The 18,550-nt window shown below is 44.8% G+C and overlaps 2 protein-coding genes across 29 annotated transcripts in view; one reads left to right on the top strand and one right to left on the bottom strand.

The window, feature by feature from the left end:
* OBSCN (obscurin, cytoskeletal calmodulin and titin-interacting RhoGEF) overlaps positions 1–3,226 on the top strand; it is a 270,159-nt gene extending 266,933 nt beyond the window's left edge. For all 28 annotated transcript variants that reach the window (XM_079996236.1, XM_079996263.1, XM_079996261.1 and 25 more), the window contains one exon: positions 2–3,226. In XM_079996236.1, coding sequence (XP_079852362.1) covers positions 2–176 — 175 coding nt within the window. In that variant the 3' untranslated portion in view covers positions 177–3,226. The remainder of the gene's footprint in view (position 1) is intronic.
* A 94-nt stretch (positions 3,227–3,320) lies between these two features.
* LOC307199184 (5-beta-cholestane-3-alpha,7-alpha-diol 12-alpha-hydroxylase-like) lies at positions 3,321–6,832 on the bottom strand. Its single transcript, XM_079946921.1, has one exon. It carries the CDS (start codon positions 6,773–6,775, stop codon positions 5,243–5,245), a length of 1,533 nt encoding a protein of 510 aa, XP_079803047.1. The 5' UTR covers positions 6,776–6,832; the 3' UTR covers positions 3,321–5,242.
* Between the last annotated feature and the right edge of the window lie 11,718 nt (positions 6,833–18,550).

Consider the following 18,550-nt stretch of genomic DNA (forward strand, 5'->3'; position numbering starts at 1 on the left):
GGAGGCGGCCAACAGCATCTGAATGCCTTCAGTCTCCATGGCTGCAGGAAACAGGTTTGGATGAGAGGCAACAAGCAACGGTTACTTTCTCCACCACTAAACTGAGGAACTTTCTAGCTGATCGAGAAAGAAAAAGGGCTCTACTTTGTTCCAAGTATGGCGTGATGACCGTGTAGTGAAACACTTTCAGAGAGAATCACTCTCAGACCTCCATCTCCACATGATCCTACTCACACCTAGGAATGTTTTATTATAATTTCTGGCTTCTGGACTGAAAAGGAATGGTCACAAGTAGGTGTGAGTCAAAGGATTGCTGCTCACCTGAATATTTATGTATCCACAGTAATCATAATCTGTATTTTCATGAATGGATACCAAGTCGTGGGTCATGCACATCTCTCATTTATCCTACAAGATGTCATTATGGAGTGGAACAATTGTGCTGTACTTAAGGTGGGAGGCAATAATAATGGGTTAGATGAAACATTATGGGAAATTTCCTGTCTCTCAAGAACAGTTCAGTGTTGGAATCTATGACTAACTTCTAGAATCTCCTTCTTTGGTGATTGTGTACTTGTCAGTTTTGGATGCTCCAATCTGAAAATGTAAGAAAGGCCTTGAAAAATGTTTTCCAAGGGTTCCTAGGAACACAATTTTATAAACGCTCTGAGCTAAGCAGAACACTGGTGCTCAGCAGCTAAAAAAGAGAGAATGTCGCAAAAAAATACAATTGATTTGTCAACAGGAGTCTGTAAAATACAAGCAAGCTGTGATCTTTCGATGCAACCAAGAACCCCCTTTTGGGGCTTGGAGTAATGTTGGCCAGAACGACTGTCTAGCTAAGAAACTTGTTTTGACAGTTCAGGAAATGGATTTCTTATTGAATGTTATTATAATCTAAACTGTAATCAAATCCCCCTCCCATTTTGCTGTGGAAGCCTGACTTCATACTGTGCTGCTTCAAACTTCATTCAAAACCTGTTGTTTTCAACTGATTGGGTTGTCAGTCTTTATGGCCTTTATAGTACTTTGTATAGCTCTCTAGGTGGCGCTGTGGGTTAAACCGCAGAAGCCTAGGACTTGCCGATCAGAAGGTCAGCGGTTCGAATCCCCACGGCGGGGTGAGCTCCCGTTCCTCGGTCCCTGCTCCTGCCAGCCTAGCAGTTCGAAAGCACGTCAAAGTGCAAGTAGATAAATAGGTACCGCTCCGGTGGGAAGGTAAACGGCGTTTCCGTGCGCTGCTCTGGTTCGCCAGAAGCGGCTTAGTCCTGCTGGCCACATGACCCGGAAGCTGTACGCTGGCTCCCTCGGCCAATAAAGCGAGATGAGCTCCGCAACCCCAAAGTCGGCCACGACTGGACCTAATGGTCAGGGGTCCCTTTACCTTTACCTATAGCTCTCTGTTACAAGCTATCTGTGCTCTATTTCAGAGAAACACTAAAGCAGAGCTTTCCAAACATTTCATGTTGTTGACACTTTTTAGACAAGCATCATTTCACGACACAGTTTTACTAGCAAACTGGAGGTTAAACTAACCCCTTTCCAGCCCTAGGAGGAGCGCTGGAAGTCTTCATGCAACACACCTACACACTGCAGCTGACACACTAACATGTTGCAACACACAGTTTGGAAAGCTCTGCAGTAAAGGAACCACTAGCTTGTTCTCTGTGGTTAATTAACTGTGGATTTGGTGAGGGTTTAGTTAGTCCCTTAATGATAACCTAGCAGAACAGATATGGTGATTGTGACCAGATATGTGAGAGAAATGTGCTAGCCTGCAGGAATAATGGAACCTATCACTGAAACACAGGAGTTAATCTGCTGTGGGTACAATATAATAAGATATGTTAATGCATATCACCTTGTACTTTTCTAGGGATGCCCTGCAGGTCCGCAGAAGTAATTCTAGCACCCTATTGGCTATGAATCATTGCTTGATGATCCCATTAATTATAAGCAGCTGGAGAGTCAAAGATGTCACATAAGTGCATCATTTTCGCATGCAAAGAGTTTTGTCCATATATGAGAATATTTCATAGTCTTATCTGCGAGTGTATTTGAGGTCTTTTACTGTAGCATAAGTAGTGGGCTGCATGCAGCCTTGCAGTCCAGGATGACTTCCAAGCAAAGACATAAGTTTCTGTTATCTGGCTAAGTTATTCCTTGTTTGGCACAATTGTAATCTCAGTTGCCATCAATATATTCCCTCTTTTGCTGTGCTACCTAGATGTGATGTGGTATTTCTTCTGGAACAACCAAATTTATGCGCTGCCTTGGAAACTTGTTGTTTTCAGCCCGTTTGACTGGCAATCTATATGCCTTATATTGTTGAAATTTTTGAATAGACCACTGGAACAAAGAAGCTGAATTACTTCTGACCTTTTGATTCCACAAGCACATTCAAGAGGCCAAACCTAACTGTCCAGGGGGTCCTTTACCCAGTGGCATAGCGTGGGTTGTCAGCACCCGGGGCAAGGCAAGTAATTTGCGCCCCCTAACCCGTGGATTTGCGCCCCCTAACCCTAACCCCCAGATGTTGCGCCCAGTGCGGCCAGCCCCCCCTGCACCCCGCACGCTACGCCACTGCCTTTACCTTTACCAAGGCTGTAAAAATGTAACTGTTTGTGAACCAGACTGATTCTTAAACAGTTGTGAGCTGTTAAGTACTAGCAGAAATCCATGGTCTCGGGTGAAAGAACTAGGCCTTAAGATAACAAACGAAGAACTTTTCTTGAGCAAGCCACTTTGCCTTAATGTCTTTAGAGGAACTTTAATCAAGCCAACAAGAACAGACCACCGAGCTTTAAATTCTGAAGTGTTAGTGCAGAGAGTTTGAATGTTGAGAATACATGAAGAAAATTATTTCTGCTGTCAGAAGTTTTCTTCTGTAAAATAACCTACATGCAAGGTGAGCTCACCTAAGTGTTCGCAGGGAGGAAAGGTCTTGGCTTGCGAGCTGGCTCCTTTTTTGAAGTTTGTCATGGTTTTAATCGGTTTGAAGTTTTAGTTGATCTGTGGAGGTAAACATCACTTGAGGAGGAAGGTATTTTAATGTAGGGTTTGTATTTTTACTCTGGATTAACAGCATATTTTCTTATGTGTATGATGTGAATGAATTGACTTACCTCTTTTCCTATTTGCATGTATTTTGAGCACAACTAAAGATATTTATGAATATTGAGCTGTTTTGTTAAATAAATTATTTTAATAAAGATTTTATGCCAGAGTTGTTGGTGCTGACTATGTTATGATAGATTGAAAGGGTTTCTTAGGATGAGAATTAATGCACACAGTTGAAATAACCAGTTAGCAAATCACTCTGCATGACATAGCCACTTTTATTACATGTCTAAGCAACCTGCCCAACACAGTTGCTTTAACTTTATCTTTATTGTTTCCTCATATTCCATTCATTTCCTTTAAGTATTTCTTTTCAGTTTTAAAGGTTTTACATTCATGTAGAAACAAAGGTACATACAAACAAAATAATAACAATCAAGATTACAAAACATAGGAGCAGCACAGAGGTGGTATTTTCCATACAAGTTGAGAGCAGATGATGTGGAGGAAATAAAAGCAGTTAAAAGCATGCATTCTTAATTACGCTTAAGCCTTTACATCTAAGAGTACTCATGTCAGCAATAGATATTCAAGGTACTCAAGATATTGGAGCCAGAATCAAAGCTTTCCCCAAAGACATTCAATTGCACAACAATAAATAAAAGAGATAAAGTTGGTTGCAGGTGCAAAGATGAATGTTGACACATACCTTGAACTCTTGCACCTTGCAAATAACGAGGCAAAGTCCTGTACATGTTATGGAAGGTACTTAGTGTACAAACTAGCTTGTGTCCTTATTTGGTGCAGGCCCATTCCGCTTGCTAATGTCAACTGCAGAGTGAAGCTACTGGGAAATGAGTTGCTTAGGATGACAGCAGTTTCCTCTATATTCCTATCTTAGGTCTCATCCAGACTTCCTTTTGTGCCGCGTTTCTAGGCTCAGTTCTGCACTCTAAAGCACCATGTCTGTGTGTTTCTTTCTCTCTTTTTCTTTTCCCCACCCCATGCTTTCCCCACAAAAAAACTGCTCTTTGCTGCTGAACTGGAGCAAAGGCCAATTCAATTCAGTTCAAGCCTTTCTGAGGGAAAAGGCTGACATTGCATAGTACCATTAAATGGGGGGAAGTAGAAGAACAGTTTAGGACCTAAACGTTTGTGTGGCGGGAGGAAGCAATAAAAGTTTGTGGGGTTTTTTGCTTATATGATGGGTCTTTTGGGTGAAATCTCCTGTAGCTGCGAGCTTACTAAGCAGGATGTGTGTTGTGTACTGGGTAAGAAAAAGTGTCCGGCTGAAGCTTTTGAATTCTAAAGTTAGGAGATTCCATGGGGTTCATAGTGCACAGAGCAAGGGAGGAACACAGTGCCTAGTTCTACACACACACACACACACCTCTCACTTCAGATTGGGGTTAGAGACAGAGGGCTTATCCACCCTCTGTCTTGTCCTGCTGCTTTCCCTGGGGAAAGCCACTCTTTAGTGCTCAGTTGGAGCAAACGGCAATTGGGTTTTCTGCAGATTGACATTTGTTCTGATTTACAGCCAAGGAGTGGGTTTTCCCTGGGAAATAAGTGGGATAATGGGGAAACAATTCAGACCCATGCTTTCTAGGCATGAGACAAATGGAATCGTGTACAAGCCCAAAGACAATGAGATACACCTGGTTTGCCAAAGCCCTCCTAGTGAGTTCATAGCTGAGATGAGATTCTAACTGGGGTCCTCAGCTTTCAGCGCTAAGGATTAAAAGTCCTTAACCGGAATAAGGAGTTGCAGATGAAAGTATCTTAGTGTGAGAATGATCAAGCACCCCACCACCACCCAATAGTACTTTTCTGCTAACCCTTAACTCCACTGCTTTGAAAGCAGAAAGCCTGAGCTTGGTGCCTTAGATAGGTAAATGTTAGCACAGAATATTAGCTTACATGCTATCAATTCTACCACACTTTAAAAAGTTATAAGGCCCACAGTCTCCACTTCATTCCATAACAATGGGAAAATAAAACTGTAGGATAAAATGACTTGTTAAATGATAATGGCTTCTACCAAACATTCTGTGCAAGCGCTACGTTCTCCCCCGAGCTTTTACCCACATCCGGAAACATACATTTGATCTCTTTTTAAACTTATTTTGGCCTGAAGATTCACAGGTACGTGATACCAGGTTGCTTCCTCTGCCTCCTACCTTCAGTGGCGAAGTCGATACCTGAACTGAACATCGTGTGTGGGCTGCATCACACCAAACCCATAGCGGTTCTTGATTACGGGAGGGATTTCCTCTTCCACGTTAACCAGCTGCATATCAAAGTATGTCAGCATCAGGAAAGCAAAGAGTTTCACCTCATTGGTAGCAAAGTATCGCCCAGGGCACATGGAAGTCCCTGCCCCCCATGGCATGGTGAAATATTTCACCTTTACCCCATTCTTATAGAATTCTTTTTTTCTGCCGTCTAGGCTGAGGAACCGGTCATATTTGAAAACATGGGGATCTGGGTGGATTTCTGGATCCATATGTGCTGCCACAAAGGGGAAAAGGGCAACTCTGTCTCCTTTGCGCAGAAGGTATTTTCTCCCATCGTTCATCTTGAGTTCTAGATCCACTAACACAGCCCTGATCAGCATAGGGGCTGCTGCCAATCTCAGAGTCTCTTCCACAGCACTGTCCAAGATGGGGGTCTTGTCTAACATCTCCTTGGTGACATTAAGCACTGGACCCTCTGCCCTCACTTCCTGGCCAGATTCTCCCACCACTCTGTCCACTTCCTTCCTCACTTCATCCATCGCCTTGGGATTTTTCATCAGGTAGGCAAGAAGCCAGAAGGAAGCTGGTCCAGTATTCCCTTGAGCTGCCCACAGGAGCAGAAACAGAAATCTATCCCTCATGTATTCAGGCATTCCAGACTCAGCCAGTTGCTCTTGCTGGTCAGTTATCCAACCACTGATGTTGCTCCTCTCATATACATCCTTCACAGACATGAGTTTCCAGAACAGTCTCTTCAGAGACTCAGCCTCTTTTCTCTCTCCATGAGACAGTGTGGAAGAAGCAAAACCTGGGAAGAGCTTATCATATTTGCGAAACTCTACAAACACATCTTCAGAGCGAGTTACGTCACACCTCTCAGCATCTTCTTTGTTCTTTTCGCCTTTGCTGGTTGTATTTCCAAACAGGGCTAGGTATCCAGCCCTAAAGACCATGTTGTAGCTGAAGTGGAACAACCCATCCTGTTTCCAGGACTTCTCCCCTCCAGCTGAACTCAGGCTCTGGCCCATCACTCTGTGCAAGCTGTTCATCATGGCCTGGGTCATCACCACGAGCCCATTCCCCTTGAGGTGCTTCACGCTGGCGGTCTCTATTATCTTATGAGTGCTCATTTCTGGTTGAAAACCAAACACTTGGGCCACAAGTTGTGTTGCATATGCGTTGAAATCCAACTTGCTTCTTGCTTCTTTCACAATAGCTCCAAAGGAGAGGGGGTCCATCACAAAAGTGAAATAGTATCCCCCGAGCAGTACCGTGAAGATATCCCCATGCTTCTTCTGCATCCTTTGCAAGAAGGCAACGCCGTCCTTTCGGTAGCGCAGTGCATGTCCTAGCCACGGAATGAGGCCTTTATCTAAAGGGGGCTCTTGGGCTCTCCTCTGGCGGAACGCCCCCACCAGATAGAGCCCCCCCAATATGCATGCCAGGACGGCACATAGGACCATCTCCCAGAAAGCCATCTCTCGGAGCTCTGTGACACAAAAGCACAAGCACAAGCTCTTGCAGAAAAAGCAAGTGGTTATAACAAGTTGCTGCACATATCATTAATCTAGGTGGAGCCAGTAAGCAGAGCAAGCAAAGGTTAACCCTTACTAAGGTTAATTTATGTGCACTAAAATAATATCTGAACTAGAGCTTGTAAGAGAGGGAAGTGTTTTTAATTCCAGTTGTGGTTTATGTTTTTTGAATGTAGATTGAAAGTACACAGCTTTTAAATATTTCTTTGTTTTTAATCAATAGAAATGCAGATTTAACTCTGTAATAGATGGATCTGACTTTGGAACAAAAGGGGAAGCAACAAGGGGAGGAGGGAAATGTGGATGACTTTGCAGGATGGAATCAAACATAAGGTAAGAAGTTCACAGCAAAGGGAGATCTGGAAGTGACTGGTGGTGCTGTAAATAAAGGAGGGGGAAGCTAAGTTACCGTATTTTTCGCTCTATAAGACACACTTTTCCCCTCCTGAAAAGAAAGGGGAAATGTGTGTACATCTTATGGAGCAAATGTAGGTGGGAGGCTCTGCTCAGCACTCCCTTTAAAGAGCCGCACACACGCTCTGCACGCTCTTTAAAGGGAGCGTGGCTCTTGAGGGAGCCTTCATCCCGCTGCCTGGGAGAGGCTTCAGCGGCTATCCCAGAAGCCAGAACAGCAAGAGGCTATCCCAGAAGCCAGATCCCTCTTGCTGTTCTGGCTTCTGGGATTCAGAATATTTTTTTTCTTGTTTTCCTCCTCCAAAAACTAGGTGCGTCTTATGGCCTGGTGCATCTTATAGAGCGAAAAAACGGTACTTAATTTGAAGGTCCTGAAGCTGTATGTACACAGAAACAGCCATCCTTGGGAACTCGCATTTTTCCAAAGTTTGCAATGCAGGTTCTCTGGCAGCTAATGTGTAGAAAAAATGTGTACACTGGGGTAGTGCGCATAAAAATGCATATATTCACAAAAGTAACATACATAAATGTGGTATGGAAGGCTGTCAGACTAGGATCTGGGAAACCAAGGTTCTAGTCTCCATTCAACAATGTGACATGGAGGAGAGATAACTACATATGTATGCCACTATGAGCTCCTGGGAGGAGAGGTGGCATCTAAATGTAAGAATGAGTGAGGGAGTGAGGGAGTGATACCAGGAGGAAAGTACTAGGGCAGGGGTAGGCATCTTAAGTGCCCAGGGGCCAGATGTGGCCCAATAGTCTTCTCAATCCGGCCTGCGGATCGTCCAGGAATCAGCGTGTTTTCACATGAGTAGAATGTGTCCTTTTATTTAAAATGCATTTCTGGGTTATTTGTTGGGCCTGCCTGGTGTTTTTACACGAGCAGAATGTGAGCTTTTATTTAAAATGCATCTCTGGGTTATTTCTGGGGCATAGGAATTTGTTCATTCCCCCCCCCCCAAAAAAAAATAATAGTCCGGCCCACCACATGTTCTGAGGGACAGTGGACTGGCCCACGGCTGAAAAAGGTTGCTGACCCCTGTACTAGGGGGAATTTCTGCCATCAATTCCACCATGAATAAAATGGTTGTGCACTGGTGCGCTGGTTCAGGGAAATGTAATAGTTAGAAACAGAAGGGTTGAAGCACTAATAGTTACCTGTTTGGTGTGGGGGTGGGAACAGGGACACATGAGCTTAAGTAAGCACTATACCTCTAAACCAAGGGACGTGGGTGGCGCTGTGGGTTAAACCACAGAGCCTAGGGCTTGCCGATCAGAAGGTCAGCGGTTCAAATCCCCACGACGGGGTGAGCTCCCGTTGCTCGGTCCCTGCTCCTGCCAACCTAGCAGTTCAAAAGCACGTCAAAGTGCAAGTAGATAAATAGGTACCGCTCTGGTGGGAAGGTAAACGGCGTTTCCGTGCACTGCTCTGGTTCGCCAGAAGCGGCTTAGTCATGCTGGCCACATGACCCAGAAGCTGTATGCTGGCTCCCTCGGCCAATAAAGCGAGATGAGCGCAGCAACCCCAGATTCATCCATGACTGGAAACATGGAGCATGGAAACGGCGTTTACCTTCCCTCTGGAGCGGTACCTATTTATCTACTTGCACAGGGACCAAGCAACGGGAGCTCACCCCGTTGCGGGGATTCAAACCGCCGACCTTCTGATCGGCAAGTCCTAGGCTGGTTTAACCCACAGTGCCACCCGCATCCCTTATACCTTCCTGCAGTTGACTTCATTAAGTCAGTTCAACTTTATTGTCGTTGGCATGCCCTGCTAATGAAAACTATTCCTTGCAACAGGAGTGTTAAGCAATTGAAGGAAAGATGTTTGGGGAATAATTGAAAAACAATTTCAGATTACGAAAGTTTGCAGTCACTTCAGAAACTTCAGAATCTATGATTCATATGATTCTATGAAACTGCACACTCAATACCAATAAAATAAAACCAAAAGGCACTGGGAGCTGTTCCAATTGACACTAGTTTTGTGGCTCGTTCTGCCCCTGTGGGAGGCAAGGGATAGAGACAGCCAAATATTTATTTCAAAGAGACATGATAGAACCAGCGCTGCTCATGCTTTGTGTTCTGCAATCATCTCCACTGATTGTACAAGTTTTTGCTTTTCTTCAAAAGCTTGCTAACCAGCAGTAAGGTAAAGGTAAAGGGACCCCTGACCATTAGGTCCAGTCGTGGCCGACTCTGGGGTTGCGGCGCTCATCTCGCTTTATTGGCCAAGGGAGCCAGCGTACAGCTTCCGGGTCATGTGGCCAGCAGGACTAAGCCGCTTCTGGCGAACCAGAGCAGCACACGGAAACGCCATTTACCTTTCTGCCGGAGTGGTACCTATTTACCTACTTGCACTCTGACATGCTTTTGAATTGCTAGGTTGGCAGGAGCAGGGACTGAGCAACGGGAGCTCAACCCGTTGCGGGGATTTGAACTGCCGACCTTCTGATCGGCAAGTCCTAGACTCTGTGGTTTAACCCACAGCGCCACCCGCCACCCGCGTCCCAGCTAACCAGCAGTAGCTGAGAGCAATGATGGCTCTATTATGCAGTCTTCAGCACTTTGAGAACTTTGTTTCCAGGAAGATAGGAATTGAGGAAAAGTTAGCGGTTGATTGACTGTCCCACCCTACAGAAGGAGAAGTGTGCACCAAGAGAATGGAAGCAAAGTCCAATCGTCCTGGTGTTACTGCCTGTCAACCATAAATTTTACTAGCTTTATTGCAGAGACAGAGGTCTTACTGTGTGGTCTTTCTTGCGCATTATCCAGGAATGTGATATGCGTGCGCACAATGATAAACACATGCAAGATGATAGCTCAGTTGGTTGCTGCTAATGCCAAGGTTGCAGGTATGGTCCCCGTAAGGGACAGCTGCATATTCCTGCACTGCAGGGAGTTGGACTAGATGAGCCTTAGCACCCCTTCCAACCCTATTATTCTATGATGTAGACATTTTGATATCCAGTCTTCCCAGGTTACTGGCACAGGTCCATGTGATAAATGTCAGGTCATCTCCCTCATCCACTATTGAAACATCAATGAGTGAAACCTTATTTCAGTGGTACCTCTGGTTACATACTTAATTCATTCTGGAGGTCTGTTCTTAACCTGAAACTGTTCTTACCCTGAAGCACCACTTTAGCTAATGGGGCCTCTTGCTGCTGCCGCGCCGCCAGAGCACAATTTCTGTTCTCATCCTGAAGCAAAGTTTTTAACCCGAGGTATTATTTCTGGGTTATCGGAGTTTGTAACCTGAAGCGTATGTAACCCAAGGTACCACTGTAATGGAATCATCTTCCCCACAGGGCTGTTCGATCATACCTCGGGATAAATATGCTTCAGGATAAGTATTTTCGGGTTCTGCACCGCGGTGCTCCGGAAGTAACATAGCACGTTACTTCCAGGTTTCGCCGCTCACGCATGCACAGACGGTCAAAATGACGACACACGCATGCGCAAAAGCAACAAAACGCGACCCACGCAGATGCGCAGTGGTGTCTTACGTTCTGTTCAGGATGTGAACGGGGCTCCGGAACGGATCCCGTTCGCATCCTGAGGTACCACTGTACTTTCCCTGATCCCTGTGACATCCACATTCCTACTGTCGGTATATTAGTAGCCGACGTGTTGCTTGTTGTTGTTCAGTGTTCTGTTTTGCAACACAGGGGATTTTCTTTGGTGTACAAAGAAGTATGCTTGACATCTTCATTATATAGTTTTCACTGGATGCTAAATATGCACCTCTATACTCTGGCCTTTGACACCCTTGATATCAGTGTACTGGAAGAAGCAAAGATCACCAATGTTGAAGCAATGATTCTTCAACATCAACTTCATTGGACTGGTCATGTTGTGCGGATGCCTGATCATCATCTTCCAAAGCAACAACTCTATTCCGAACTTAAAAATGGAAAGTGTAGTGCTGGTGGTCAACAAAAGAGGTTTAAAGACTGTCTCAAGGCAAATCTAATAAAATGTAGTATAAACACTGACAATTGGGAAACACTGGCCTGTGAGTGCTCCAGTTGGAGAACAGCCTTTACCAAAGGTGTCATGGGCTTTGAAGACACTCAAACTCAGGACGCAAGGGAAAAACATACTAGGAGGAAGGCACGCTTGGCAAATCCACACCGTGATCAGCTCCCGCCCAGAAACCAATGTCCCCACTGTGAAAGGAAATGTGGATCCAGAATCGGCCTCCACAGTCACTTACGGGATCATTGTTAAAACCGTGTTTATGGAAGACAATCTTACTCGGCTACGAGTGATCGCCAAAGAAGAATATATCTTAAAACACTCCATCATATTTTCTTTACTGTTTTATTTATTTATTTGTTTGTTTGTTTGTTTAAATTTATATTCAGTTTGATTGTAAAGAGCAAACCTCAAAGTAATTTACAAAAGATAAAACAATAAAATTAGTAAAATTAATTAGTTAATCCGTGAAAACAATTACAATCTATAAAACACGATTAACAAAACAACTAAAAAGTAAGCTAAACAGCACAGTTATGGCAAAAGTCATATTACAAGGTTCATAATCTATAAAACAATATTGTCAACATAAACAAAACAGCAACCAAAAAATAAACTAAGCACTGTTGAATTCATACACTCCCACGACTCATATCTTTCACTCTATTTAATTCACGTAAAGACACATACGGGACGTGGGTGGCGCTGTGGGTTAAACCACAGAGCCTAGGACTTGCCGATCAGAAGGTCAGCGGTTCGAATCCCCGCGATGGGGTGAGCTCCTGTTGCTCGGTCCCTGCTCCTGCCAACCTAGCAGTTCAAAAGCACGTCAAAGTGCAAGTAGATAAATAGGTACCGCTCCGGCGGGAAGGTAAACGGCGTTTCCGTGCACTGCTCTGCTTTGCCGAAAGCTGTACACCGGCTTCCTAGGCAAATAAAGCGAGATGAGCGCCGCAACCCCAGAGTCGGCCACAGCTGGACCTAATGGTCAGGGGTCCCCTTTAAAGACACATACACACTGCAGCAGCAGTTCCCTTCTGGTTTCTTGGATGGGCAGCACAGGTGAAACCACCTGCCCTGTGATGACAGACAAAGTCTCTCTCCCCTCACAGTTCTTCCACTGGAAACAACTCCCCTATGAAGGCTTCTAGGGCTCGACTTCCGGGTCGGCGCCATCGCCGAATGGCGGACTCCCTCCGAGCTCTGGAGGGAGCCTGCTGGGTAGGGGTTGGGTCCTGCCGCGCCGGCGACGCGGGGACCCTCAAAAACCATGGGCGGTGATGCCCATGGACTTGGTGACTCGGCGGGCACCGTTTGCGCCCCCCGACCCGCGAAGGAGCCTTTTTAAAGGCTGCGGAGTGGGTGACGGGGGGGGTGGTGCTATGAGTCCACTGCTTCCCCTGCCCAGCGAAGCCGCATGCCATTCGGCGGAGAGCAACGACTTCTTCTTTGGAAAATTTTGGATTTGGATTAAAAAGAACAACCCATGAGTAAATTTATCGGACTTAAAAGGAAAAATTTGATTTATGAATTTGGAGCGAGCGGGGGAGGTGCAAAAAGGAAGTCCGTCCCCCTGTTGTAGATGTCTTAACGCAAGGATTTGACAACTAAGATCGAGAGATGAACTTGTTTATTTGAAAAAAATTAATTTCACGAAGGGAAATTACAATAATTGTGCTGGAGGAGAAGATTGGTTTGTGAGAACTAAAATGCAACTCCCCCGGGAACCGGGAGCGATCCGTTATGAGAGACTGGCGAAGAGACACAGAAACTTTGACAGCTGTTAAAGTAGCTGTCAAAGCAGGAAAATAAAAGAGAACTTTGTTACGATGGCTTTGCTGGTTAGATTTGTTACAATTTGGACATAAATTATTGGAAATAAAGGCAACAAGTTATTTGACTTTTGGGTCTGATCTGGAAAGAAATTAAGTTACCATATTCCCTCTAGAGGGAGGTTGGGACATTGCAACAGTAGCAGCAAGTGGAAAAATACTATGAAATTGAGCAGGATTTGTTATCTCTTGGGAAAGCTGCAAAAGCGAAGCATTATTTTTCTACAGAGGTTTCTACACTAAAGGAGACAATGGATTTATCTATTGAAGAAAGGAAGGGACTTGACGTAAGTTTATGTTCCTGAATAAATAAAGCCTCTGTGGAGAACAAGAAGTTTCTGAATTAGAAGGTTTTTGCAGCAGAACAGGAAAAGAAACCTGAGGAATAAGAGCTGGACTAAACTCGAAGTTGGAACATTTGGGACATCCAGACTTTAAAAGGATCAAGAAATAGAATTTGAGTTATACTCTTAAACATAGAGGTCTGGATGGAAGAAGAATGATATTTTCTGAGAGTTTCTCGGAGATTGGACTTTCTGAAACCAAAAGCTATCCAAAGACGGCAAAGTGGAACTGAGACATGGACGTGGGTTCTCCAGTTTGGCAGTAGACAGATGGATGAATTTTGGGGATCGGAACCGGGAAAAGGGGGAGGGAGATTTGGAATCCAAAGGCTGTAAAATTACATATTTTTTCTTTCTTTTCTTTTCTTTTATTTTTTCTTGTTCTATGAAAATAGGGGAATTCGTGGAAGGGAATTGGGGTCGACCTTAGGGAAGCATAAAAATTATAAGGAGAAATGGTTAAATAAGATAAATTAATTTTGAATAAATGGGTTATTTATAATTATAATAAGGTTTTAAATTTGGGGTAAGAATTTGTGGAATTAATTTTATGGAATGGGAATACAAGAGGGGGAGGGGGGGGAGTCCGGGAAAGATGTCAACGAAATTAAGTGTAAACTTTATTCTTTTCTTTTTTCTATCTTTCCTTTTTTATTCTGGAAACTTTAATAAATATTATTTAAAAAATATATATATATGAAGGCTTCTAGGGCTATAGGGTAGGGCAAGGCAGGTGGGAAAAGCCATTGCCTGGTGGCCAGTACAATGGGTCCAGAGCTGGTTTCATTAGAAGCAATCACGGCACTGCCTCTTACACTGCAGCAGGGACCCATTCTCTTTGCCAATGATGCATTAACACCCTTCCTCTGCTAAATTTAATAAGCCAGGATGGACAAGGGTCGAGGTCAGGCAAAACCTTGTCCACATCATGTGATTGCATACTGATCCCACAAAACATCCTCAAGAGGTCCTTCCCCAACAAAGGGGATAACTCCAACATCCAGCTTCTGGAGTGTCAGGATGCTGATGAGTATGGACCAGGGGGAGGGGGACTGGAGTCCAACTTGGGAGAGATGAGCAGTGGTTTGTGAGGACCTGTACTAACTAGGAGGCAAGAATCAGAGGCAGCTGAAGATTCAGAGCTGGAGGAAGAGGCAGGGCAGGAAGGGGAGCTTTGTTTGTCTCTTGCAGCAGCAACATTCTTTTGTTGCTCGTAAGGGAGTAGAAATCTTTACCGTTTCATCATCATCAGGTTTTGAAATACATTCCTAGGAACAAATGAGAAACTGTGGACTCAACCAAACAGAAACTGTCACATCATAGTCAAGATGGTTGTGTGTGAGTGCTTCCTCATCAGTGTGCTCTCAGTAGTTTAGCTGGTGATCCTTTAAAGATGTGGGCAGCAAAATGTCATAACTGGCCCATGTAGCAGAATAGCTGTGGCTTTATCTTTCGCAGTACTTCCCAAACTGTGTGTCACAACACTGTTAGTATATCTGATTTGGCCCATCAGGGAGAAACTGTATGCTATTCTATAGGATACCAAACAAGTGTCAACCAGTCTCTTGTTTATGCAGGTGCATCACGAGAACTTCAAAGCACGGCAAGACGAAAGTACTGTGGGAAGTTAATATCAATGATGCAATAAAAGGATTAAGAAGAAGAAAAACACTGATCTGAGAGAAGATCTTACCCAAGAAATTATAATCTCAGGAAGAAATTAATATTAGCTAGGGTGTGCAACTAACCTAGGAAAACGCTGAAACTAAGGGTAGTGGAGCAATTTAGGTTGGTACAGTGGTTCCTCTACAGTGGTACCTCAGGTTAAGTACTTAATTCGTTCCGGAGGTCCATATTTAACCTGAAACTGTTCTTAACCTGAAGCACCACTTTAGCTAATGGGGCCTCCTGCCACTGCCACGCCGCCAGAGCACAATTTCTGTTCTCATCCTGAAGCAAAGTTCTTAACCTGAAGCACTATTTCTGGGTTAGCGGAGTCTGTAACCTGAAGCGTATGTAATCTGAAGCGTATGTAACCTGAGGTACCACTGTACTTAGGTTCACCTCCGGTTACGTATTCTTTGGGATACGTACGCGGCAAAACCAGAAGTATTTTTCTGGGTTTTGCCCCACGTGCATGTGCAGAAGCACTCTACACACCGTGCGCATGCGCAGAAGAGCTAAACCACACCACGCGAATGTGCAGAAACAGCACCTCCAGTTGCGAATTACCACTGTAATTTGTACTGTAAAATGAAATGTGGTTATCCTTCAAGATTCTCTGAATTTTGGACTGCACTTCCCCAACTTAACAAGTTGTAAAAAAATGCTAATTACGGGGGGGGGGGCAGGCAAATTTCATGGATAACAAGCAGCAGATATCATTATCACAATTACTATCATCATTACTACAGCAATAACTAAAGCAACTAGAGGTTGATTTTAACTATCTTGTTTATGTGTGTGAGTGCTGAAAATTTCAAGCTTGACTAATGCAAAAGCAACAATAGTCAGACTAATATCAGAGCTGCAATATGAGTTAATGATAACCGTGAGAAGTTTTGAGGCATCACCAGCTTCAAGAGAATCCGAAGTCTCTTGCAACACAAAACAACAATCCTTAGAAACACATTATTATGGATTTCTGATTACGGGTTTCTAATCTAATGAAATTCCAAAAGGAGAACCAGTTCTGCAGTTTCTACTCCCTCCCCAAAGCTGGATCAGGGAGGTAAAAACCTGTTTCCCTGCTATTGTGCCCCCTTCTTGATCATTTGTGCAAAATGAATGCTCCCTACAATAAATTGTTAAAATTGTTGAAATAGCGGCATTTAAAAGAGGCAGGTTTAACTAAAAGCATCCATGTATAGTGATGGGACCACATGGCACTCTGAAAAGTACTTAGAAATGGATGATGTGATTATTAAAACACAGCACGGGTTTCTAAAAAACTAGTCATGCCAGGTGAATCTCATTTCTTTTTTCTTTATTTTAGCTCTTCTTGTGATTCCTGTAGAAATTCTTCAGTTTGGTTGTGTATTTTTTAATGTTTTATTTAGTCTTTATGACTACTTTTGCTATGTTGCAGTTACATATTTTTTATGTTGTAAGACGCTTTCAGCAGTGGCGTAGCGTGGGGGGTGCAGGGGGGGCCGGCCGCACCGGGCGCAACATCTGGGGTTAGGGCAAATCCACGGGTTATGGGGCGCAAATCCACGTGTTAGGGGGCGCAAATTACTTGCCTTGCCCCGGGTGCTGACAACCCACGCTACGCCACTGGCTTTCAGCATGGTTTGAACTGTGGAAAGGCGGCATACAAATAAAATTATGGAAGTATGTATGTATATGAGAGGATGCAGTCATGTGGGGATCGAATAAAGCTGCATAAATAATTCCTCATCAGTAAAGGTAAAGGGACCCCTGACCATTAGGTCCAGTCGTGGCCAACTCTGGGGTTGTGGCGCTCATCTCGCTTTATTGGCCAAGGGAGCCGGCATACAGCTTCTGGGTCATGTGGCCAGCATGACTAAGCCACTTCTGGCAAACCAGAGCAGTGCACGGAAACTCTGTTTACCTTCCTGCCTGGAGTGGTACCTATTTATCTACTTGCACTTTGACGTGCTTTTGAACTGCTAAGTTGGCAGGAGGAGGGACCGAGCAATGGGAGCTCACCCCGTTGCAGGGATTCGAACTGCCAACCTTTTGATCAGCAAGTCCTAGGCTCTGTGGTTTAACCCACAGCGCCACCCGCGTCCCTCATCAGTAAATGCAGCCAAAACCCATGGGATATGCTGCAATTATCTGAATGTTAGGACCCTACATTCCTGCCATCAGGGGCGAAGGAAGGCGTCGTGACACCTGGGGCGGGTGTCGCTACGTAGGGCGCATGTGCGACATTGCTATGTATGACGCATGCGCCATACGTAGCAACGCCGCACATGCGCTGCGCTGTATAGCGGTTTGCCACCGGCACCGCTCCAGCGCCGTACAGTGCCACGATTCTCTGCTTGCGGCTGTGGCAGCGCAGTGGCTGCTCATGGCGCCGCGAGCCCCCGCAGGGTGACTTCTTGTCACCTCCGCAGGCATGGAACCTGGGGCACACCGCCCCCCCCCCCCGTTGTGACGCCACTATCTGCCACAAGATGGGATAGAAAGCTCAATCCATGTACAATGTGTGGCACAATTCTTCTTGGCCCTAACCTGTCCCTATTGCCAAGGGAAGCTGTCAGCCAGGTTGAGCACAAGCCAAAGGTGCAGTACTCCAGAGGGCCCACATCACCCTGGGTTTGACACTATTGCACAGCTGCACTCCCTCACCTGGTGCCTTCACTATCTCTCTTTAGACACCAGACAAAAACAGTCCTCTATAGCCAGCCCTTTGGGCGATTGAACAATCTATACCCTTTAAAATGTGTTTGTGGGAGGGGTTTGGGTTTTCATTGTTTTTGTTCTTATGATATGTATTTTGTGTTTCCATTTTGTTTTTTTATGCCATAAATTGCCCTGTGATCTTTGGATAAAGAGCAGTATATAAATTTAATAAAAAAGGATGATGATGATATCTTGTAAGGTAAAAGTAAAGGGATCCCTGACCATTAGGTCCAGTCGTGGCTGACTCTGGGGTTGTGGCGCTCATCTCGCTTTATTGGCCGAGGGAGCCGGCGTACAGCTTCTGGGTCATGTGGCCAGCAGGACTAAGCCGCTTCTGGCGAACCAGAGCAGCGCACGGAAACGCCATTTACCTTCCCTATTTATCTACTTGCAGTTTGACGTGCTTTCGAACTGCTAGGTTGGCAGGAGCAGGGACCGAGCAATGGGAGCTCACCCCATCGCAGGGATTCGAACCGCTGACCTTTCGATCTGCAAGTCCTAGGCTCTGCTGTTTAACCCACAGTGCCACCCGTGTCCCTGATGATATCTTGAGGGGTGGCTAAACCTATGCCCAGAAAACGTGAAGTCACATGTAAGTATCTTTTTGGTCCACCACCTTGATTCAAAAGGGCCAAACATAAACAGAGACTGCTGCCCCCACATTGAGAACCCTCATGCTGCTTGGCAACCATCTCATGAGAAGCATCTGAACACATAGAGAAGAAATGGACAAACCGCTTCCATATATATATATATATATATATATATAT

The sequence above is a fragment of the Podarcis cretensis genome (assembly GCF_951804945.1).
Source record: "Podarcis cretensis genome assembly, chromosome: 12".
NCBI classification, from domain to species: domain Eukaryota; kingdom Metazoa; phylum Chordata; class Lepidosauria; order Squamata; family Lacertidae; genus Podarcis; species Podarcis cretensis.